Genomic DNA, 23963 nt, shown 5'->3' with positions numbered 1-23963 from the left:
TGCACATTTCTATTGCACTGTTGTGTCTTTATCGTTCTGTTCTGTCTGGTCTTGCACTGTCTTTGTTTTGGTTTTTTGCAGTTTTGGCACACTTGCACTTTATGTAGTCCTGTGTTTATTGTCTGTTATATGTCATATGTAGCACCAGGGTCTTGGAGGAACGTTGTCTTGTTTCACTGTGTTCTGTACCACTGCACATATGGACTATTGTTTGACGTCCTGGTTACTTGCTTGTCCAACAACACTTAAAACTATTGAAAACGTTTATAAAAGAAGTTTAAAACTACTTGACAAAAAACCGACTTCCCACCACCACTGTCATGTGTTAAAAAAACATAAATTACTGAACTTCAATAACTTAGTGAAACTTAAAAGAGTGTGTTTAATATATAAAGTCTTACACCCTTGCTCCACCACCACTAAAGCAGTTCATTAGGCATAAAGAAAGCTCAGACAGGACCACTCGAGCTTCAATGCGAGGAGACTTGTCCCCACAGACGGACAGCATTTGGGCAGAACGTCCTCTCTGTCAAGGGAGGCCATCTGTGGAACAGTCTTCCTCAACCCATTAGAGAATGCTCTACACTCAATTTGTTTAAGGCAAAGGTTAAAAACTGGTTATGGACAAATCAAGTATGTGATCATGTATGAGTTGTATAGTTTTAATGTTTTATTTGGGAACAGAATGGTGTGTATGTGTAAGTTTGGTGATGGCGTTTTTATTATGAATGAATGATGAATTTTTATGAATTATTATGTCTATTTTTTATGCTTAAGGACAACAGATGGAAATTAGCCCTTGGCTATAATCTGGTATGTTTACATTCATGTAATTTTTTTTACATTTATGTTCATTAACATGCACTGTCCTAAATAAAATAAATAAATCATGGTTGGAATGACAGTAAAGCCACTTGACTTATTTAATTTATCAAATCATTACTATTTTAAAATCACATTTGATGAATTCACTCCTACTTAGTACCACGACTTGCCTCCACCTGGTCTGGATCAGAGCTGTGAACAGCCTGTATGTAAAGGAGAATTCTCAGAGTGCCACTAAAGTGCCATTTGCTTATGCATATAAAAAAAATATGCAAGGAGCATGTTCTGCTCAGATTTGGGGGTTTTCCCTAATATTTGTCTCTCTTTCCCTAAATCATCCCAGCTAATATAATCCTTCCATCACTTAAATTCTCAGTTATATTAGAAAGCTAATTTCAGTAAATTAAATTTAAGAAGCATCTGATAGTGACAGTTATAAGTCTACAGTATGCATCACTGAATGTAGTGTTTGACAATATGCATAAAATACATTTTGCACAATTCAGATATAATAAAACAGTAAGTGAATTCTTACTTGTGTATTGACAGATGAAATTTCTAGGGTACAGTAATGTAGACTATAAATGCAGGACGTTTTCATATCTGGCAGGTGGGATCGGGTGGGTGGGGGTGGGGGCGTCAGCCTCAACACATCATCCCCACCGTAAAAAATGGTGATGGCAGCATCATTCGTGTTAGCGTGCCCCAGACAAAGTCAAGACCTAAATCCTATTGGGAATCTCTGGCAACACTTGAAGATTGCTGTTCACAGACACTCAGTTCAAACTGCCCAGCAGCGTCTCCACTTTCTGAGAGTGCTCAGGAGGAACAACCTGGAGGAGAGGCTGCTGGTGACATTTTACAGAGCCACCATAGAGAGCATCCTAACGTACGGCATAACAACATGGTATGCAGGGTGCTCAGCTGCAGACAGGAAAGTACTGCAGAGGGTCATCAACACAGCCCAGAAGATCACTGGCTGCTCTCTGCCCAGCCTGGAGGTCACTGCAAACTCTCGGTACCTCAGCAGAGCTGGCAATATCATCAAGGACCACTCTCACCCCAGCAACCAACTGTTTGAACTATTACCGTCAGGCCGACGGTACAGGTCACATAAAACCAGGACAAACAGATTCAGGGATAGCTTCTTTCCCAGAGCTATCACCGTAGTAAATAAGCACAAAAACAATTGAACCTATTCCATACCGTCACTGTCATTATATTATGCTGCTATTCATACTGTCATTATATTAATGCTGCTATCCTGTATATATTGTACATACTATTGTTTGAGTACTTACGATTGTTTTTTTTGTACTTTTTATATTTTACATTTATATTTATTATTGAAACTTGCACCAAGGGAGTGGCACTCCAATTTCGTTGTACTCTGTACAATGACAATAAAGGCTATTCTATTCTATTCTAACTGACTGAAATGAAGCGATTTGGCAAAGAAGAATGTGCAAAAGCTGAAGTGAAAGGTGATTCAACAATATGTAGACTCAGGAGTGCTGAATAGAAATGTACAGCACATTTCTCAGATTTTTATTTGTGAAAAATCTTCAAAAATGCTTATTATTTTCCTTCTGCTCAACAATTATGCCCAACTTTTTGATGGCCTATAACATAAAAATTACAATGAAATATATTTAAGATCATGGTTGTAATGGAGCAAAATGTGATGAAGTTCAAGGAGTATGAATATTTAGGAGTAAAAAATCCTTATTGGCAGTCATCACCAGGACATGACAGTGTCAGGTTTAATCATTTCATCAGGTATTTAAATGTTGATCCAGCATTCATTTTTTCTCAACTTTAATGATACTTCAGATCAAGAGGTAACATTGTTACCTGAGCTGTGCCAATCTGCTAGAAACCAAAGCAATCACAAGGAGGTTCTTGGTGCAATAATTCAATTTAGGTCGTTTGTTTATATATACACAGCGACTGTTGTTGTGATAGCACCAAATCACAACAACAGTCACCTCAACACCCTAAAATAATACTGCACTTAATTTCACCTTGCTGCTTGTGAACTCCAGAAACCGCTTAGCAGTAAAGCATTCAGAATATGCATTTTCCCCTCATGACTGGTGGTGGACAATTCTTGAGCAATGTATGGATGATGTCACAGAAACCTCAATAAGCAAGTCTCATCACTCTGCAGTCATATTGAAGGGATTCAACCTTGGTTTTGTACAGGTTTTTCTTTTGATGCATTATCAAATAAACTTAATGGTCTCAGGAACATAACTCCATCATAGGATCACCAGGCCAAGTCTGCTACAAATTGCATAAAGTCTTCTCTGGATTTGCCTTAAGACTTTAAAGCTTTTTCCTCTCAGGAACTTGTAATTCTACCAACATGGTTTTGTTGTGGAATTTGTTTTGGAAATTTCAGTTCAGGATTCTTTGACTTCAGTGTCTCTTGTATCTCTTTTTGTACAAATTCGGCCTACAAAAGATAGTTTTGAACTGATTATAAGGCAAAATATTTGAAATAGATATATTTTAAAATAAGTAGATTTTTGCAATGAGTGGCCCAGTGTTTTGATTTTGTATTATTGTTAACTGGTAAGGTTTAGAGAACAAAGCTATGAAAAAAGCATGTGTAAAGTAAGTTAAAAAAAATGCAATCAAAACCTGGTCTCTTGGATGACGGTCAAGTAAGTTATGCCTCCAAAATGCTTTATGTGGACTTCAGTCTTTTGAAATGTAAGCCTCTGTGGAGAGAAGCTGTATCCGATGTAGATGTAGTTGAGCAGTCTGTTTGTACGGGAACATCATTATATTGTACACAGTGTGCGGCGGCACAGCCTTCTCAGCATTAGGAATGCTTGTTAGTGCCATCAGACTATACAACAAGTCAGCTCTCAATACATTACAACACAACCACTTTTTTTTTTTAAATAATTATTATTACTCCATGCCTGAGTTCACGTGGCTGAACGCAGGCATCGGTTTTATGTACTGTTTTTCTACTCCTTGCAAGACAGCAGTTGTCTCTAGTAATAAACAAATTCTCCATCAGTTTTAAGTTGGTGTGATATTCTGGCACAGTAACCACTGTTTTTTAGTTGTTTTTTGTTTGGAGGGGGAACTGTGCTGTTTTAAAATTCATGACCTACAAAAATGTTGCTGCAAGCCAGAAAAATCACATCAAAAACAATTTTGTATTTACAAAGCTAAACAGAAGGCTCCCGTGGAAAGCTCTTTATTCACAGATCGTGACAACAATAAATGATTTTACCAGCAGGAACAACAAAGCTAAAGAAAAAGTCTTCTGTGTCAAAGATGAGTCATTTGTATGTGTCCCGAATGTGGCACAGCGAGTCTCTGAAACAATGCATGATAGAGTTGCTGACATCCACTGAAAGGAAAACGCATGCAGTGGGAACACTTCCTTAGTAATAAGCAAAGTGAGATAGGATTCTTTCAGTGTAGAACAGCTGGACTGCTTCTGTATATATTTCCTGTCTAAGGATGTGCGTGCTGATAGCTGGGTCTGAGGACTAAAAAGAGGCATTGTTGTAGAAGATTACCCTTACAGTTCTGTTAATACAAAGTTTTGAAAGACTGATTAAAATATGGAAGATGTAAAAAATACAGTGATTATTGTCATGTACAAAGGAACAGTGCAAAAGGTGGATTAGCCTTAGACTGAAAGTGGAAAAAGCTTTAGGTGTTGCTTTAAAGTAGACTGGATGGACCACAGTTACATCGTCAGTGACACAAATATTAGATAAGAGCAGCACTGACCCCACAAACAGCTGCTGTTAAGAATGACTCCCTAGTGAAGTCCGTTCTGCAGTTTTTTTCTCCTGTTGTTGTGTTGCAGCCACACATCAAATGCTGGGATTTATTTGCATGATTGGTGGTTAGTTTCTTATATTGTTGCTTCCCAGCAAACATTCTCACGTGGGAGCACAGAGAGTAGTTGTGTGGGCAGAGCAAACCCACGGTCATCCCATGTGGAAGCTGAGTGGGTGATCTCATAAAGAGTCCATGGCAGTTTTGCCCTTTGGGGCCCCAGTAAATCCACTTTTCAGTGGGCTTACCCACAGAAGACCTGCATGGGGTCCCCTTTGGTTTGACACATGCAGGCCCCACAGTAGTTTTACCACTTGGGGCCCCCATGAGTGTTTTCTGTAGGCAATCCACAGCAGGCTTTCCCACTGAAATCTGAAAGGCACCACAACAGTTTTAGACAACCATTACCGTTTTCTTAAGGGCAAGCCCTCTATGGATTGCCCACAGGTGGGAGCCCTATGTAGGCTATGTCACCCCTTTTGCCCAGTTTTGCCCTTCTGAGTAAACCCATAGCAGGTTTGCCTATTGAAAACCCATAAAGGAGCCTCAGCAGAAAGAGGAAATCTATATGCTCCCCGTTGCCTCGTCCAGCTGCTCTGTCTCTCTCAATAGTTTGCAGCTTGGTGTGGATACGTGAGGAGGTATTGACTCTGACAATTACATCTGTCTGTACGGGCCTACGCACAGCTCAGCTTGCCATTTAAAGGGTAGTACAGAATCGGGGAGGACGCTACACCTGTCCAAGTGTACTTCAAGTTTTGTCCAGAGTCACACAATCCTTGGAAGGTATCTGAACACAAAAATTCCTTCCTCTTTTTTTAGCAAAGATGAAAAACAAGACATTATGTCAATCTAAATTAGATATCAACCATCCTGCAGTAGTATAGTGTCCATCACCAGTGTATCAGTTAGTTAGTTATACTTCTGAAAGGCTAACCTTTTGCCTCGCTCTTCCCTCTCTGAGTATTTTTTCCCACACATATCTCCATTTTCCACATCTCTTCTCAGTCCCCTCCTGGGCTCTGTTAGTAATTAAAACATCAAGGTGTGCCACAGAGTGTTTAGTATTTCTGTTTATCAGGGAACTAGAAAGTGTTTTTTCTAGTTTTTGAATAAAAAATGTTTACACAGCAGCTGTAGCCACAGCTTAGGTCAACATGCAAATGGAGTTCCATTATTTCCAGCAGCCAGAGTTTGGCGTGCATGTAAAATGACGCCCCACGGCACTCTGAACTCAGTTAGGTTTTGCCCTGCATAAATGTGCACTATGTTGTTTACATTCAGGCAGAAAGAGAATTTCCAAATGAGGGAATGGGGTTTTATACATGCAAACCATAAACATCTGCAGATGTATTCCCTGTCACAGTAAGTACCAAATGCATTAGTAAGCAGAATAATCCCTGCAGAAGATATGTTGCCATTCTGTGTGATTTACGAGCTGCTGTGAAAGGGTCAAATTTACTCTCAAAAGAGTTCAGAAAGTGCAAAAACCCCCAAAACAAAATCACACAACAGCACAAACTACACCTATGGACGTATTAAGAACAGTAAAAGCACAGCAAAGATTAAGTCAACCAGCCACACAATAGAGTTGACTGGAGTACGGGGGAAAAAACACAGACAAATATAAAAACAACAAAGCAGTCATAAAATCAAGCTGTGAGATGGACGGGAGGTCAGCTGTGGGGAGTCTAATACTGTGAGTGATTGACAATAAAGGTTTTGCTACAGTTTCTGTTAAACAGGACGGTCTACAACAGTGTGCAGCGGTTTGGTTTGTGTGTGTGGCTGGATATAAAGGCAGTGCGCATGAAGCTGTTTCTGTAATAAAGTGATCAGTGCGCTATCATCTCTGCTTAAAAACTAAACTAAAATATATCAGGGCTGGATATACAGTGGGGCAAAAAAGTATTTAGTCAGCCACCGATTGTGCAAGTTCCCCCACTTAAAATGATGACAGAGGTCAGTAATTTGCACCAGAGGTACACTTCAACTGTGAGAGACAGAATGTGAAAAAAAAAATCCATGAATCCACATGGTAGGATTTGTAAAGAATTTATTCGTAAATCAGGGTGGAAAATAAGTATTTGGTCACCTCAAACAAGGAAAATCTCTGGCTCTCACAGACCTGTAACGTCTTCTGTAAGAAGCTTTTCTGTCCCCCACTCGTTACCTGTATGAATGGCACCTGTTTGAACTCATCATCTGTATAAAAGACACCTGTCCACAGCCTCAAACAGTCAGACTCCAAACGCCGCCATGGCCAAGACCAAAGAGCTTTCGAAGGACACCAGGAAAAGTATTGTAGACCTGCACCAGACTGGGAAGAGTGAATCTACAATAGGCAAGCAGCTTGGTGTGAAAAATCAACTGTGGGAGCAATCATCAGAAAATGGAAGACATACAAGACCACTGATAATCTCCCACGATCTGGGGCTCCACGCAAGATCTCATCCCGTGGGGTCAAAATGATCATGAGAACGGTGAGCAAAGATCCCAGAACCACACGGGGGGACCTGGTGAATGACCTGCAGAGAGCTGGGACCAAAGTAACAAAGGTCACCATCAGTAACACACTACAACGGCAGGGAATCAAATCCCGCAGTGCCAGACGTGTTCCGCTGCTGAAGCCAGTGCATGTCCAGGCCCGTCTGAAGTTTGCCAGAGAGCACATGGATGATACAGCAGAGGATTGGGAGAATGTCATGTGGTCAGATGAAACCAAAGTAGAACTTTTTGGTATAAACTCAACTCGTCGTGTTTGGAGGAAGAAGAATACTGAGTTGCATCCCAAGAACACCATACCTACTGTGAAGCATGGGGGTGGAAACATCATGCTATGGGGCTGTTTTTCTGCCAAGGGGACAGGACGACTGATCCGTGTTAAGGACAGAATGAATGGGGCCATGTATCGTGAGATTTTGAGCCAAAACCTCCTTCCATCAGTGAGAACTTTGAAGATGAAACGAGGCTGGGTCTTCCAACATGACAATGATCCAAAACACACCGCCTGGGCAACAAAGGAGTGGCTCCGTAAGAAGCATTTGAAAGTCCTGGAGTGGCCTAGCCAGTCTCCAGACCTCAACCCCATAGAAAATCTGTGGCGGACTTGAAAGGACGATCTGATTTCCTCGTGTCAGCATTGTTCCCACATCATCATAATTAATGTTGTTCCAGGTTCAACATGGCAAGTGACCAATCACCTTCTTGTGACGTCATTCCTTTGCGACTTCGAAATACCCGCCTTCGAGTATTTCGAAGTACAAGTGAAGAAGCGAGAAACCGCCGCCTGTCCGCCGAATTTGAAGTCAATTTAGGATACTTTCCTTTAATAAACGGTAAGCATTATACATATGTTCCTCACTTGGCTTGCTGTTTGTTTGCTAGTGATAGGCTACTTGACGACAGCATTAGCTAACCAGTGTTCTCTAGACCAGCGTCCCCCAACTTTTTGGGTGTTTCGTGGCCCGGGGGTTGGGTCAGGCAAAATTGCAGTAGCTTCCCTGATCATTTTACAAACATAAGTGAAGAGAATCTGGACTAAAAGGCCTAGACTTATGGTTGTGTGCTGAATCTATGAATCAAACTATCACCTGGAAACATAATTAACTGGTCCATAGCTGTGAAACTGGACATGAGTTCTTGATTCTATGGAGATTAACAGTAATCCAGAAATTTACAAATTTGTCCCCGGGACATCGCGTAAATGTTGTCCCCGGGACATCGCGTTAAAGTTGCCAGAGAGATATATATATATATATATATATATATATATATATATATATATATATATATATATATATATATATATATATATATATATATATATATATATATATATATATATATATATATATATATATATATATATATATATATATATATATATATATATATATATATATTAGTATTGCAAAAAAAACCAAAACAAGTTAAAATGAATTAATGAATATTGACTAATTAAACCTTCGTTATTTTTCCACCAGAAATGGACGATATAATTAGAAGAAGTGTTCTGAATGACGAAAAAAAAAAGAACTGGAAAAGACACACAACTTTGTGTGCACGTGTCACAATGCCAGGAGGACCCATTCAGTGTTGTGTTAGAAAAATTGAACTCATTAACCCTTCATGGACATTATAAATGTTTAAATGTTGCCTCAGGTAAAGACAGGAAAAGAGACTATTACAAATTCAACTGCATCAGAGCTGGGGAAAAAAGTCGAAACAGCTACAGAGCAGTGGGCTGTAAGGCCTATGTTTCATTTAAAGTACTCAAATGTTGGAAAGACCACACAGTCATCGTGCAGCGTACATATGATAAGCATGATGGGCATGATCCTTCGGACCCAAAAGACGCACATTTCAACAATATTTCCAGTGATTTGAGGAGGAAGATTGAGGAACTGCTTTCCCTTGGAACTAAGCCAGCCATCATACTAACCGAATGTCGTAAATGGGCCAAAGAACATGGACACAGATCTTCACAACAGAGAGCATTTTGTCACACCACGTGACATTGACAGTGTTAGAACCTGCATGATGAGGAAGAAGCACTTTAACTGTGGAGACAGTCAAAGTGTACATACCTTACTTAATGGAAAACATCAAGAACATGTTCTCTTCTATCAACCATACACATCTGACCAAGAACTAATGATTGTTTTGCAGACACCTGTAATGAAATCAAACATGGAGAACTGTGCAAAACAGTTAGTATTTGTTGACACCATGCACTGCGTTAACCAGTATTCATTTCCCTTATTCACACTTGTTGTAAGAGATGATCATGGGCATGGAGTCCCTGTGGCCTATGCTATTGTCAGCAACGAAAGTCAGAAAACCCTGGAAACTGTTCTTGGAATAGTTTGTGAGCATTTCCCAACTTCCCTGAGGTTAAAAATACATTGACAGCTATTAATTTTGAAATAATTCCTTTTCAAAAAAGTTATAACATGCCAGAATCTAATGCTATAGCTGCAGCATGGGCTGCAAAAAACTTTCCTTTCCAGTTGTTAAAGTTATTCCTATAGGCTGTATGCAGTATTTTATATATCTACTTGTGAGTTGAAATGTTTAATTTGGCATTGAAGTGGTGCTTTGAGATAGCAAAAACATTTTCATACTGTTTAATCTCATTTAGTGTTTTCTTTTTTTCTGTAGAGCATTTATGGTTGACAAAGACTTTGCGGAAATAAATGCTTTGCAGAAGGTTTTTCCAGAGTCAGCTATCCTTCTATGCTGGTACCATGTCTTGCAGGTAAACCACATTGTTTTCTTTTCACGTTGTCTAAGATGCACCTGAAACACATTTTTACAACAGGGTCCTGTTGTTATGATTTGCCTCATTGTGATATTCACCTACTCAGGTTAATGAATATAAAGGGATAAAATGTTGAGTGACTATGTCCATCCATTTAAGACCACAGTGCACTCATCTTCTGGTGGCTGCTTCTCAAAGCTCTTTTTGACATTTAAAAATATGTTTGCCTGGTTGATTTCTGTAATGCACAGGTCCTCTTGTCCAGTGAGTGACAAAGTTATTTTTGGACGTCAGCTTTCTTTTATGCTTTTTGTACAGCTGCTCCTCTGTCTCTCTCTCCAGATTAACTTTTTTTCTCTTACATTCACAGGCTGTTAATCGATGGCTTTCAAAATCAGAGTCCGGGGTCCATGGGCTTTCTAACACCCAAAAGAGAAATGAAATCATTTCTTTCTTTTGTAAGCTGAAAGCTTGCACATCTGTAAGTGTAATTTGTCTATTTCACATTTTGATTTCTTGATTACACTAAGAGCATAATAACTTTCAGTTGCTAAAAGAAGTTACAGAGACATACAAAATAGATTTTTGAAACAATTTCTAAAACTGGCTTCTTATCTTGCTTATCAAAACAAGTACTTAAGCTGTGCAGACCATCATTGTGTCACCCACTGTGCAGTAGAACTTGTGAGTGGGATTCTTTCACAGACAGATGCTGAAACCAAATATGCTTATAGGTTTAGTGTTCCTTCTTAGCCATTGTAAGGGAAGAAATAATTGCTTCTTAATACAAAAACACGACATATTATTAATAACTTAAAATTCTTAATGTTATTCAATAAAAGGAAAAGGGCTTCAATACATAATATTAAAGATTTCAATAGGTCTGTTAAATGGATTGAAATATATTCTGTTGCATCCAATTCTCTTAGGAGGACGACTTTAAAGCCACATCAGCAGAGTTCTGCCAGACATTTAAGCAATACCCTTTGGTGTGCCAGTATTTTCAGAAGCACTGGGAAGGCATTGGCCACATGTGGTGTGACTACAGCCGTCGGTTCAGTCACGCTCGTTCTGAAACAAACAATGTGATTGAAAGGTATGATTTATTATTTTGACCTCATTCGATTGTATTGCTGAAAAAAAGATATTATGCTTTAGTCCAAGAGGCTAAACTGAGTAGGTTCTTCATGTCATTGCCAGAACAGGTTTTAGGCAAATCCTTTAAATTCTAGCAGCGTTTTTTATGTTATCACAACAAAAAACAGAGTAGGTGGATTTGCCTAAATCAGCTAAACCGGCACAGAGCATTCCTTTATAAAAGACGTGTGCAATAGGTATTCCAATTTTTTTTTTAAATAATACAGTCTTGATTAAAACTTTAAATTCCTTCAATTACAGTTACTAATCATTTCAAATAACTTTTGTTCAGATTTTTCCACCGCCTGAAATACCAGTTTTTATCTGGCTACACGAATAGGCGTCTGGATGATCTGATTGAAGTGCTCCTAGGGAAGGCCGACGACTACTTCCCAGTCATAAAAACCCTGCAAGATGTGGGCCGCATGAAAAACGGGTTTGCTGACACCTTGTCTCAAGTTTCAGACTCTGCTTCAAGACTGATGGAAAGTGGTTGGGCTCTTAAAATTACAGTCAAGAACAGCCATGGAGTTAATGCATATCAAGTCCCATCTGAGTCAAGAGAAGACATAGTGTATGATGTCTGCCCTGTTGAGTCCTACTGCAACTGTACATATGGCTTACGAGGACTTCTTTGCAAGCATCTAGTGTTACTTGCAAAATTAGCAGAGGTTGACAATGACATCTATCCAAACATGGAAACAGACATTTCTACCTTGGCAAGAATTGCAGTGAAAGAAAGGCATTACTTTGTACACTGTGAGGACTTGAAAGTGATAAAAATGCCAAGTTTGTTTGGAAATCTGTGGTTTTTTGCATCCGCTGAAACACTTCAGTGCACTTGTTGTACGTTCTCTCACTATAACACATGTGCTTGCCTGAAGGTGGCTTGTAGCCATTTTAAACAAATGAAAAACTCTCTGAAAAGTCCTCTATCAACTTTGAATGACACTCCTGTAGTTGAAAGCACAGACAAAAAATGCACAGAAGATGCGGTTGGAAAACTAAATGCTGTTTTAGACACAGTTAAACAGTGGGCATTCATTCCAGAGGGCATTACTGCAATGATAGATGAACTGCATACAAATGTCTTAAAAACAAAACAAGTAGGCAAAAGTATATGCCAGTACGAAATAAAGACGACAGATAATGCACGCAAAATTAGGCCATTGTATTCTAGCAAGAAACGTTCGGCCAGCATCGACATTCCAGCAGTCTGTGAAAATGAATGTGAACAGTCGATAACCACTGAAAGAGAGACATCCTCTGGAGAAAATGAAAACCTTTTGGAATACAAAACAAAAAAGAGAAGAGTTAAAGCTAAGTATATGCACAAGTAGACTTTTGTGTGACATTTCAAAGGGACTGCATCCATTACTTCTGTTTATTGAAACCTAAAGCTGAATAGCTGTCTTAACTTTCTGCCAAGGAACAGTTGAAAAGAAATTGTTTGGTCTCTCAAGCAGTTGTTATTTATGTGTGTTATTCATTACTTTGGCTTGGTTGCTGTTTTTGATACAAATTCATCTGTGCCCATTGTAATATTTTCATATGTTACTATTTTTATATTGCTATGCATTATAAATAAAGGATTACTTATTACTATTAAAGGTCTGCATTTGTAATTGTTGGTATTATTTATAAAATATGCGCTCTTAAGTTTTTTGCTCCATAAAACGATACCTGTCACTTTTTGGACATAGAGTATCAGCTGTTGAGAACCCCCGGCTCATACAAAATAGAAGTAAAAGGTTTCAACATCCAGCCTTTTTATGATTAAATACAAAGTGTAATAACAGAGTTATTGGGGTGTGATTTTGTTAATAGTTAGTCTTAAGTATAAGTTTAATAGTAATGAGTAAGAAAATATAGCCAGAATAATGGAATGAGACTAACACCTGACCTCACACTGAGATTTGGTATGAAGTGGCATGTTTGTGCTAATGCTGACATTGGGGCTCAGAGTTCCTCTGTGTGTATATATTTGTGAACGTTAACTTGGCTAATGTCCAAGGGTTTGACTGCTTTCCTGTTGGATTGTATCACAAAGAACAGGGATAAGAGCACCAGTGGCCGTGCACACCCTCATCTCTCTCCTTCACCCGATCATTAGTGTTGGAAACCGGCATTAGCTCAGAGTAGATTAGACTTCAGTATAGTGCAAGTGATTTGATTTTATGATTATTTGATTCAGTTTTTTCTGTGTTCAAGCTCAATTACTTTAATAAAATATGTGGAATTCAAACAAATAAATAAACAAACTGTGGACATTACCCTTTTAAACCTTTCTGAAACAAGACAGGTAAAAACCAGTGTATAAAAGTTTACATAGGTATAAATAGCTCTAACACTTTACTCCAGCCTGGCATCCACACATGTGGACATCACATTTTGGGTTATTTAGACCAAAATACTAAATCTTGATCAACAAGCGCCTGATATACAGTTACGAGGACATTATACTGCAACTGTTCTATCGAAATTTCAAATGAATGTCCTCATGTGGCTCTCATTTTTCTCAGAAACAAAAATTAGGTAAAAAAAAACAAACAAACAAAACCTGGTAATTCTTTCTTTTTACATTCATCGGGTTCCAATCGGCCCAAATATCAAAGAGAAATTAAAAATGCATGCCATGGAAGATTTCGGGTCTTAGGGGGTTAAAATGACCAGACCCCTCCGGCCTGTTTTCCAGGCCACTAAATTAAACCCAGTCAATTACCAATTGCACAGAATAAAAACCTACGAGGTCCACTAATAGTCCAAAAGTCCAAATCTTTAATAGAAAAGACAGGCAGAACTCAAACAAACAATAATCCAAACGAGGAGCATATATACACACTGGAAAGTAAATAATTATAAGTTATTAAATCAGACTAACTAAATACAGTAAAACTAATAAGGGAAGACGAACACACGGGAAACAAAAATAACAGTGTAAACATACCAAAACTCAAAATAAAACAGGAAAGCTACTACAAACCGAGTGTGACACAATTACATTCATATTGAAACATATGTGATAATTTTCTTTCTTTGTAGCATTTTTAAGATGTGTGTTAGAACAGTCATTATGCTGTTTGGATTAGGAACCAATCATTTTTGCCAAATAGTTAACACAAACTTAGAACAACAGTGAACAATTTTCAAGATTCTGATTTACAGAACAAACAAAAGTCACAAAAGGTTTCATTATTTAAGAGACAAGATCAAGTTTTTCACACAGGAATGAAATGACAGAATCCAGTGCAGCGGGGCCAAAGGTGTGTGTCAGCAAACTGAAGGTTGAGGAATCAGTCAGTTCCTGTTTAAGGTTGTGTTGGATTTTGAGAAGAGTCTGTCTGTTATTAGAAAGTAAGATTAACAATGTTACACCAATAACCCAAATACGGGGAAATGACAAATAATACCAAAAAAGATACAACTTTCATACTGTTTTACTAACTTACTTTGTCATATCAGCACTTGAATGGTCGATGCCTTTACAGACCATGTCTGTTGTGACATCGCAGGCCAATCTTCCGGCAAACCCGAGGGCTAGCTCCCCAGCCTCCTCTTCACTCAGAACACTAAACACTGTTACTTTAGTTTTGGCCTTCTTAGGCCTGTCAAGAATCATTGCGGGCAGTTTGGCTTTACGGCCCTAAAAAAGAAAAAGTGCAAACACCAAAAGAGCAGAGAGAGACACACACACGCGCACAAAGTTAAATGCTTTTGTTTACATGGTGTAATTGTGTATATGTTGCAGCAAATGCACAATTTCCAGCCACATTGTCACTTCATTGATACGAGTAACCCGGATTTATTTCAGGTGACATCAAAATCACGAAATGTATACCTACCCCAATCAAACCTCTGAAAACATGAACTGACATGTTCTCTGCGTTGATTCTGCGCTTGATCTCGTCTTCTGTTATTGTGTAGGTTTTCTTTTTTGGTACAGATAAGCGACCATGCACTCTGTAAACTGTACTAGTTCCTTCTGAATCAGTTTGGAATTCTGTATCTGCATCGATCCTGTCAACATCATCAGCAGCAGCATTATCTGTACTCAGACTTGTGCTGTATACTTCTGCTTCTTTTTCGTTGTCTTCAGTCTGTGTACCTTCATCTCTGACTGTCAGTCTTCCTATCTCACTGTTACTTGTCGATTTGCTGCAGATGTTCTCTCCCTTAGGAACTTTTCCTTTGTCATTCGCTGCCTGATGCTTTCCCTGATGACATTCTTCACTGGCTACTTCTATTGCTCCTCCTGTATAGCCACCTACTATGCTGCACAACTCCTTTCCCTCTGCTGTGCTGCACTGTGCTGTTACATAAAGAAGAATGATATAAACAGCACTATATCAATTTAATTGTGAAGAGAAATCCCCACAATACGACACAGTTATGTCTAAAATAGTTTTGTGTAAAAACTGGATCTTGAAACATCCACTTTAATAACACAGTCCTGGTGTGCAAAGGCAAAATTACGAAAAAAAATTTCACTTTAAACATTTTTGGACATTGTTTAGTTATATTGTGACTTACTCTCACAGAAGATACAGATGCCACAACCAGACTTTGAACAACGCATGTGCTTGTAGGCACCACATTTCTGGCACTGCACCTGTGAATTAAAAAAAGAAGAAGAAGAAGAAGAAGAAGAAGAAGAAGAAGAAGAAGAAGAAGAAGAAGAAGAAGAAGAAGAAGAAGAAGAAGAAGAAGAAATAATAAACAAACAAAAAACAAATGAACAAAGTCCATTATATAAACAATCTATATGGCTAAGGACATGTCATAGTGTACCCGGTCTTTGGCTGCAATCACACACCAGCACTGACTGCACTTCCTAGTTCGATCTGCAAAATATAATTTGTTTAAGTACAAGTTACATTTTCCAATGTTAGAGAAAAAGAAGGCGGCTAATTTTATCTTTACCTATTGAGGAAAATAAGTAGTGGCAAAGTCGGGACCTGAGCTTTGTGACTTCAGTGTTGTACTCCTCCACTTGTGTTTTACCGTCAATGAGAGATTGGGCAAACTAATAATTGACGAAGGAAAAAAAAAAAAAAAAAAAAAAAGAGCAAAAAGAATTAGATTAACAAAGAAATGTTTGTTTGTTTTTAACCCCCCCGAGAAAAAAACACACAAAAAAAAACAGAGCAACCAAAGCAAAGCATTACTGCTGAAATGGTTCAATCTACAAAAAAAATTGAGATTTTACCATCCTGCCTCTAAGGCTTTAAAAACTGAATAGGCAAAAATGTAAACATTACTTATATAGGTTAAAGCTATAGTTTTCAGTACCATTATGACATGCACTCCACATGAGTTCCCATCCTGTTGATGTGGGTGGCTCACATGTGACAAGGTCCACTCTCCAGCGTAGCCTCTTGCTGAAGCAAATGAGTTGAGAGATCGCAGTTATTACAAATAAAAAGCATATAGAGAAATCAATAACCACGTTCGGTAATGATTTCAATTAAATTAAATATGTTATGTTAAATATGTTAATTAATTACCTCCAGTTTTTCAACACCGCACTTTTTCTGACCTCCGACTCGCCAAATGAATTCATATAGACTATGGTCCTCTTGGGTATATCACAAAACTGTTTTGTAAAAAGATGGATATGGTAGGCTTGGGCCTTGAGCTTTCCTAATGAGGGACACTGAAAAGTATCATGCACAAGAGAGAGTGCAAAATCTGTGCAACTTACAAACAAGGTCCAGTGGCTGCCGTTTTCCAGACAGGCTCCAATCAATTTCTCATACATCTGAAAGATGTTTTTCTGGAAATAAAAAGAATGTGACAAGTATGTTTTTCTGTCAAGAATGACACTGCAAAACTGCGAAAGCTTGTCAGGTGAGACTTGTAATTAATTCTGCAGATACACAAACATATAGAAAGTGTCATTTTTTGTTTACATTAATTAATTTCTATAGTGTGTACAAAACAAATCAAGACCACAGACTCAACACGCACCACTCAATTTTTGGTGTTCTTTATCAGTTGGCCAAGACAGAAATGTTTTAATCTGTGTGCATTGCTTTTGAACAAGTCTTTACACAGAAAAGGTTTCAGAAAGGTATTTTTCAGGTTCTTCTGACAAGGCTTCAATTTTGGAAAATGCTGTTTGTTTATAGTGGCAACTTATAAACCCTTTGTGATAAGAACATAGTTACCACAGTCCAAGTCATACCTTCAAAAAGTATGCACTTTGTGCTCTTGTGGACCCATCCAAAATTTTTCCAGTGATTTGGCTTGGTATTGGATAAATGTGAGGGAAATTCTATAAAAATAACATAAATACACCTATGTTTTCAAATACATTACAAAAAACGTAAACATGCTATGTCATTATGATCAAAAAAGCTTTTCAACATACCTCACACTGCAAATAGATTAGGCCATCTATTACCTTATAAAACAAATAAATAAATACATATAAATAAAAACAGAACTAAGGAATACGATTCATTAAGTAAATTGTACAATAAAGTGTATTTAAAGCAGAATTTAACATTAGTTTTATGACAACATAAAAGGATTTTTATGTCAAGAGGTACCTCATCTGAAATGTTAGTCTGGTCAAACAGGGATTTCAAACTTGAAATACCAATAGTTTGGTCCAGCTACTCCCACAAGGTAATCTGTGAGAAAGCATATGCTGTAGTCAACAGATATCATTTTCTTTTTGCATGCTGCAACCATCATCCATTTCAGTCTTCTAGGAGCTTTGTCTGGTTGTAGTTCTTTTTTCTCCTCCTCTCCCCTCATCTATTAATTAAATTGTTTTCTGACCTTCCTAACTGTTTCCGACCTATCTTCCCAATGTGATGTTTAAGCAATATATGTATGGTCAGAAGGGGGTGAAATTTTCATTGCAGTTGTACGTGTAACATTGCATGTGATAATAAAAGGCTTGATTGGTTGATTATTCAACATGAGTTGACATTTACCTGACATTGTGAAGGAGTCACAGTTTCTGTAAGGGTGTAAGAACATAACATGTGGATTTGTTACACTTCTTTTTCACAAGTTAATAACAATCAAAAATTTTCATTCCATTATTAACAAGCTATCACACGATGTCCCTGGGACAACATCTACGCGATGTCCCAGGGACAACATTTATGCGATGTCCCAGGGACAACATTTATGCGATGTCCCAGGGACAACATTTATGCGATGTCCCAGGGACAACATTTATGCGATGTCCCAGGGACAACATTTACGCGATGTCCCAGGGACAACATTTATGCGATGTCCCAGGGACAACATCTACGCGATGTCCCAGGGACAACATTTATGCGATGTCCCAGGGACAACATTTACGCGATGTCCCGGGGACAACATTTACGCGATGTCCCGGGGACAACATTTACGCGATGTCCCAGGGACAACATTTATGCGATGTCCCAGGGACAACATTTACGCGATGTCCCAGGGACAACATTTACGCGATGTACCAGGACAAATTTGTAAATTTCTGGATTACTGTTAATCTCCATAGAATCAAGAACTCATGTCCAGTTTCACAGCTATGGACCAGTTAATTATGTTTCCAGGTGATAGTTTGATTCATAGATTCAGCACACAACCATAAGTCTAGGCCTTTTAGTAGTGATGGGACGTTCTGTATCGAGGCTTCGGAGCGTGTGTCGAGTAATGGAGGGGGCGTTTCCGCGAAGCGCGTATCGAGGCTTGCTTCATTTATGGGAGGAGCTGAAAATGATGACGTCCGAAGCCTCGCTGCCCGGCTGTACCACGTGACTGGTTCATGAAGCGGTTCGAACTTTGCCGCAAATAATCATTTTCCATACTGCCAGCATAAATATACACAGTATACTGCCATCACTACACTATAGGTGTTTTACACACTCCTTTTGTTGTTGACATTTACAGGCTGTGTGCAAAATGCCACACTCTTCAAATTCATGCCAGCTATTATTTTTACGTCCAGTAGGTGTCCTGCTAGAGCAAATGAAGCTTCATGAAGCTTCGCGTTGGGGTGAACCAATTGGATGAAAAGCTTCAGTGCTTCATGGGGCTTCATCTGCCCATCACTACCTTTTAGTCCAGATTCTCTTCACTTATGTTTGTAAAATGATCAGGGAAGCTACTGCAATTTTGCCTGACCCAACCCCCGGACCACGAAACACCCAAAAAGTTGGGGAACGCTGGTCTAGAGAACACTGGTTAGCTAATGCTGTCGTCAAGTAGCCTATCACTAGCAAACAAACAGCAAGCCAAGTGAGGAACATATGTATAATGCTTACCGTTTATTAAAGGAAAGTATCCTAAATTGACTTCAAATTCGGCGGACAGGCGGCGGTTTTTCGCTTCTTCACTTGTATTTCGAAATACTCGAAGGCGGGTATTTCGAAGTCGCAAAGGAATGACGTCACAAGAAGGTGATTGGTCACTTGCCATGTTGAACCTGGAACAACATTAATTATGATGATGTGGGAACAATGCTGACACGAGGAAATCAGATCGTCCGAGTTGAAAGTCCGTGTTGCTCGGCGACAGCCCCAAAACATCACTGCTCTCGAGAAGATCTGCATGGAGGAATGGGCCAAAATACCAGCTACTGTGTGTGCAAACCTGGTAAAGACCTATAGTAAACGTTTGACCTCTGTTATTGCCAACAAAGGTTATGTTACAAAGTATTGAGTTGTATTTTTGTTATTGACCAAATACTTATTTTCCACCCTGATTTACGAATAAATTCTTTACAAATCCTACCATGTGGATTCATGGATTTTTTTTTTTCACATTCTGTCTCTCACAGTTGAAGTGTACCTCTGGTGCAAATTACTGACCTCTGTCATCATTTTAAGTGGGGGAACTTGCACAATCGGTGGCTGACTAAATACTTTTTTGCCCCACTGTATATATTTATTTATTTGCTTAAAAATAGACATAGAAGAGAATGCAAAATGATGACTACAGCAGCCAAGAAGGAAAACCACAAAATTTTGCATTTTTCTAAGAAGCCTTTAACTTGGCTAAAAGTCAGCATTTTTTTTTTTGCTCAATATCAAATTTGAAGGAGCAGCCAAAAGTTACTCTGATACTGAACCCGACGAACCAAGAGAGACATTAAGAAATGAACGGTGACTCGGGACTTTTGCACAGTGACAGGGAACCACAGTTAATGTGCTTATCAAATACACCCGTGTGAAAAAGCTTTGAGTGGGTGAGTGGGAGCGGTGTCTCAGAGCCACCTTGCAGACTGTGATGATCGACTCCCTCACTTAATAAGGAGATTAAATGAGCTCAGACTGGGGAGCTGAAAAACAGAGTTTGTAAATGAAAACTTAAGAGCAGAAATCTTGTCAATGAAGCTAAAATCTGTGCACCACACTCTGTTTAAAACATCAGTCCTCACAAGCATTAAATGTAAGTCAATGTTTGCTGTGCAGCACTCAGTCAGCCATGCACAAACCCTTGCTCCACAGAGTACATCCTGTTCATTTATATGCAGCAGCTATTTCAATCTAGCTTCGCTGGTGCTTCATTTTTGGGCATGCGCCTCCCCTTGACAGCAGTTCAGTTCAACCTCGATGCAGAGTGAAGAAATGAGGTGCAGGTAAAACACTTTCTGAAGCGACAACACACCTGAAAAACAATGACAAGGATACAGACCTCTCACTTTTTACTGCAGCAGCTTACACTAAGTAAATCATGATATATATGAAGATGAGGGGAAATTATCTGTTATCAGTAGAACACAGAAGCCTCAGTATGAAGACATCTTGATAGGAAAGACAGACCTGGGACCGAATTACATACATACACAATTGCACAACATTTAAAGCTAAACTTGTGGTCTGGTGTCACCGTTGTTCATTTTTTGGTACATAATTTGATTTAGTGTCTGCAAAAAAGGTAGTAGTGCCATTTCTTCTTCGCTGTTCTGGAAGTGGCTCTATAAAATGCACAAAGAGTGGATACATCTCATATGTGAGTGACGATAAAAGAAAGCGAGAGCGATTATTCTTTTGTCGTGAGAAAAAAAAGAAAAATCACTCTGTGTAGGGAAAAAAATAAAAAAATAAGTTCCTTTAATGGCGAGAAGGCTTTCAGGTGTGAAAGAGCTCATCTGGAATTCATGTCTTATTATATTGCCATCCCACCGCTCTGATTCGTGCAAAGTCTACAACGGTCGAGGGAGGATTGACATCCTCATGCTGTCTTTGTATTGATCATATATTTTCTCTTATATCTTGCCAAGATCTGTATCAATATTCAACCCGTGCTCGCTTTAACTCAGTGGGGCATTCGAGGCAGTCATCAAACGGTGTAATAGATGAAGCTGACGATCAGTGCGTATCACAGATTCATAATGAATTCTCCATCTCATTTGTAAGAAGTAAGGTTTGAACATTCATTTATTCAAAGCCCATCAAATTCTTTTCAGGGACTGTCTATTAATTACATTGATGGTGTTCAGTAGAGGATGTGCTACGACTGACAAGGTCTAAAAAGTGTTAGAATACAGTTTGTTCACAATGAGTCCTGAGCTGCGGTTGTTTCCATTTCCACAAGTATTCTGTTTTAAGATTTTAGACATTATTTTTTAAAATCAATCAAAAATCTACTGTTGAACGAATTATGTTGAAATAATTTGATGAAGCTGAAAAGCTGCCAAGGTTCTGTTGAGGCTGACTTCAGAATTGAGTCAATTCACTTATTTTCAAATGTTAAAATGCTCAAGTTTACAGCAGTCTCCTGCAGGCTTTCCAGAGAAAGTGCAAATGTTATATGCAGTTAATTTAACAGTAGCTTTGTTTTTTACTCCTTATTCTGCCATGAAACAGCAACTGTTTATGACGCAGCAGCGTTTCCTTTATTGCTGCCACAATAAACCTCTTTGTTGCCATTTTACACTGAAAGCAGGACAAATAATTACAGCAAAACAGACTGTTCTTTCTTGCATTGAATTATCTCAAGACAGGGTTAAACAAGTGAAGCTTAACCAAAAGGCCACCTAATTATAAAGAGCACCAATTATAAACATGTTTTATAGGTTTAAAATGCCTCAAAGTACTACACACATCATGCAGTATTAGCCACAGTACACTTAGAAAGATCAACACTTCATGTATGCTTATTGACTGAGCTCCAACTGGTTAGCTCCACAGTCACCAGAGCTCAGTAAAATAGATTGAGGAATGTTTCCAGCACTTCAGGGCGATCGTGGCTCAAGAGTTGTGAGTTCGCCTTGTAATCAGAAGGTTGCCGGTTCGAGCCCCGGCTTGGACAGTCTCAGTCGTTGTGTCCTTGGGCAAGACTGGGTGGTCAGAGGGCCCGGTGGCGCCAGTGTCCGGCAGCCTCCTCTCTGTCAGTGCGCCCCAGGGTGGCTGTGGCTACAATGTAGCTTGCCATCACCGGTGTGTGAATGGGTGGATGACTGGTTGTGTAAAACGCTTTGGGGTCCTCAGTTGGACTAGTAAAGCGCTATACAAATACAGGCCACTTACTTTGTTAAATCTATGGCACAAACAACGACGTCACTTCTGAAGATGAAAGGAGACGAATCCAGTGATAGCTAGTTGTAACTAATAAAGTGGCCGGTATATCATATTCATATACTTGAAGAACAAATCTCCTTTACTTATTTGCTTTATTCCACCTGATGGTCATCTGAGTCATGTGTTAGAAAGAATACAATCAAGTGGGATAAAAAAGAAAAAGAAAAAAAGAAATGATCAACAGGTTGCAATTCCTCAAGTGGCCACTTGAGGCTGAATTCAGAATTGAGTCAATTCGCTTATTGTTAAAATGCACAAGTTCACAGCAGTAAAAAACCTGGTACAAAAATGGCTTTTGTGGATAAACGTCCTTCAAAAAAGACGTGACAAAGCAACTGTACGGACGCTGGTAATGCTGGTTAGGGGTGCACATGCTCAGGGATAGCTCAGTAGGTAGAGTGGTTGCCCCATGATCGGAAGGTCGGGGGTTCGATTCCCCTTAACAGCTACCCTGAGGTACCCCTGAGCAAGGTACCGTCCCTACACACTGCTCCCCGGGCGCCCAATGGCTCCCCACTGCTTCACTGAGTGAATGGGTTAAATGCAGAGAGCAATTTCCCCACGGGGCTCAATAAAGTACAATAATGTACACACTTTCTTCTTCTTCTTCTCTAATAATCTATGGCATGCTGAGACAAGAAACTGTAGCAGTTGCCTGTCTGCTAGGCCTCACCACTGCTTATTCCAGTCACTGAACTCAATCTTTGCATCCTATTTGTGCTGTCAGTGCATTTGGAGCATTTTTATTGGAGTTATCAGATGAATAATATGGCCTACTGTGGGGTGCTAAGCATGCAGTGAGTTTGGTGAGTAAATTTTTAATGTTACTAAATTAAACTGTTCATCTGCATTAGTTATCAGATACCTACATTTGTACGGCCCTCTTTGTCCAAATATGGTCATTTGTGGCCCCTGTAAACTAACCTGGTGATGACCAAAATGCTAAAAGTGCCACTCATTGACAACCAATGGGCATTGTTATTGGGTTTGCACATCTTTTATATAAAATCAGTGGTTACATCATGAAGAAAAGGAATAAAGGAGTTCAGATGATTTGTGCCATCAATTCTTTATATATGATTCATAAGCAATAAACAGTGCAGTATCTTAAATAGCAAATACTCTGTTTTCTCATCTGTTTAGTGTCCTGAGGGAGTACCACAGGGTGAGATGCACGGCAGACCCTGCCCATAACATTACTAACTCTGATAAACAGGTATTCTTGATTTTCAAATTAATTTTGAATACATCATTTATTCAGCAATAATATGTGTTATGCACCTTTTAGACTCCAGAAGAACATCAGACCAGTTGAGTAAGATGTGCAGCAGTCCACTGTTATCTGTATGAAATTTTCTTGTTATAATAATGGGATCACATTCAACATTAAGCTTCTTATA

General features: G+C 39.0%; 2 protein-coding genes across 2 annotated transcripts; one reads left to right on the top strand and one right to left on the bottom strand.

The window, feature by feature from the left end:
* The first annotated feature begins 8647 nt into the window (after positions 1 to 8647).
* On the top strand, positions 8648 to 12652 carry LOC146708919 (uncharacterized). Its single transcript, XM_085455809.1, has 5 exons — positions 8648 to 9533; positions 9802 to 9898; positions 10272 to 10382; positions 10831 to 10997; positions 11331 to 12652. The coding sequence occupies exons 1-5, from the start codon at positions 9109 to 9111 to the stop codon at positions 12376 to 12378; spliced, it is 1848 nt and encodes a 615-aa protein (XP_085311935.1). The 5' UTR covers positions 8648 to 9108; the 3' UTR covers positions 12379 to 12652.
* Positions 12653 to 13793: 1141 nt separating this feature from the next.
* Positions 13794 to 18078, bottom strand: LOC146708918 (uncharacterized). The gene is made up of 12 exons (XM_085455810.1): positions 17983 to 18078; positions 17409 to 17441; positions 17223 to 17312; positions 16740 to 16811; positions 16543 to 16631; positions 16328 to 16430; positions 15959 to 16061; positions 15827 to 15879; positions 15569 to 15647; positions 14881 to 15347; positions 14488 to 14681; positions 13794 to 14379 (listed from the first exon to the last, which is right to left on the bottom strand). The coding sequence occupies exons 1-12, from the start codon at positions 18031 to 18033 to the stop codon at positions 14235 to 14237; spliced, it is 1479 nt and encodes a 492-aa protein (XP_085311936.1). The 5' UTR covers positions 18034 to 18078; the 3' UTR covers positions 13794 to 14234.
* Positions 18079 to 23963: the final 5885 nt, after the last annotated feature.

Source organism: Copadichromis virginalis, linkage group LG5 (genome assembly GCF_057382275.1).
Source record: "Copadichromis virginalis isolate Kocher_CV1m ecotype Utaka linkage group LG5, C_Virginalis_male_GT1.1, whole genome shotgun sequence".
Taxonomy (NCBI): domain Eukaryota; kingdom Metazoa; phylum Chordata; class Actinopteri; order Cichliformes; family Cichlidae; genus Copadichromis; species Copadichromis virginalis.
This window is presented reverse-complemented; position numbering and strand designations above follow the sequence as displayed.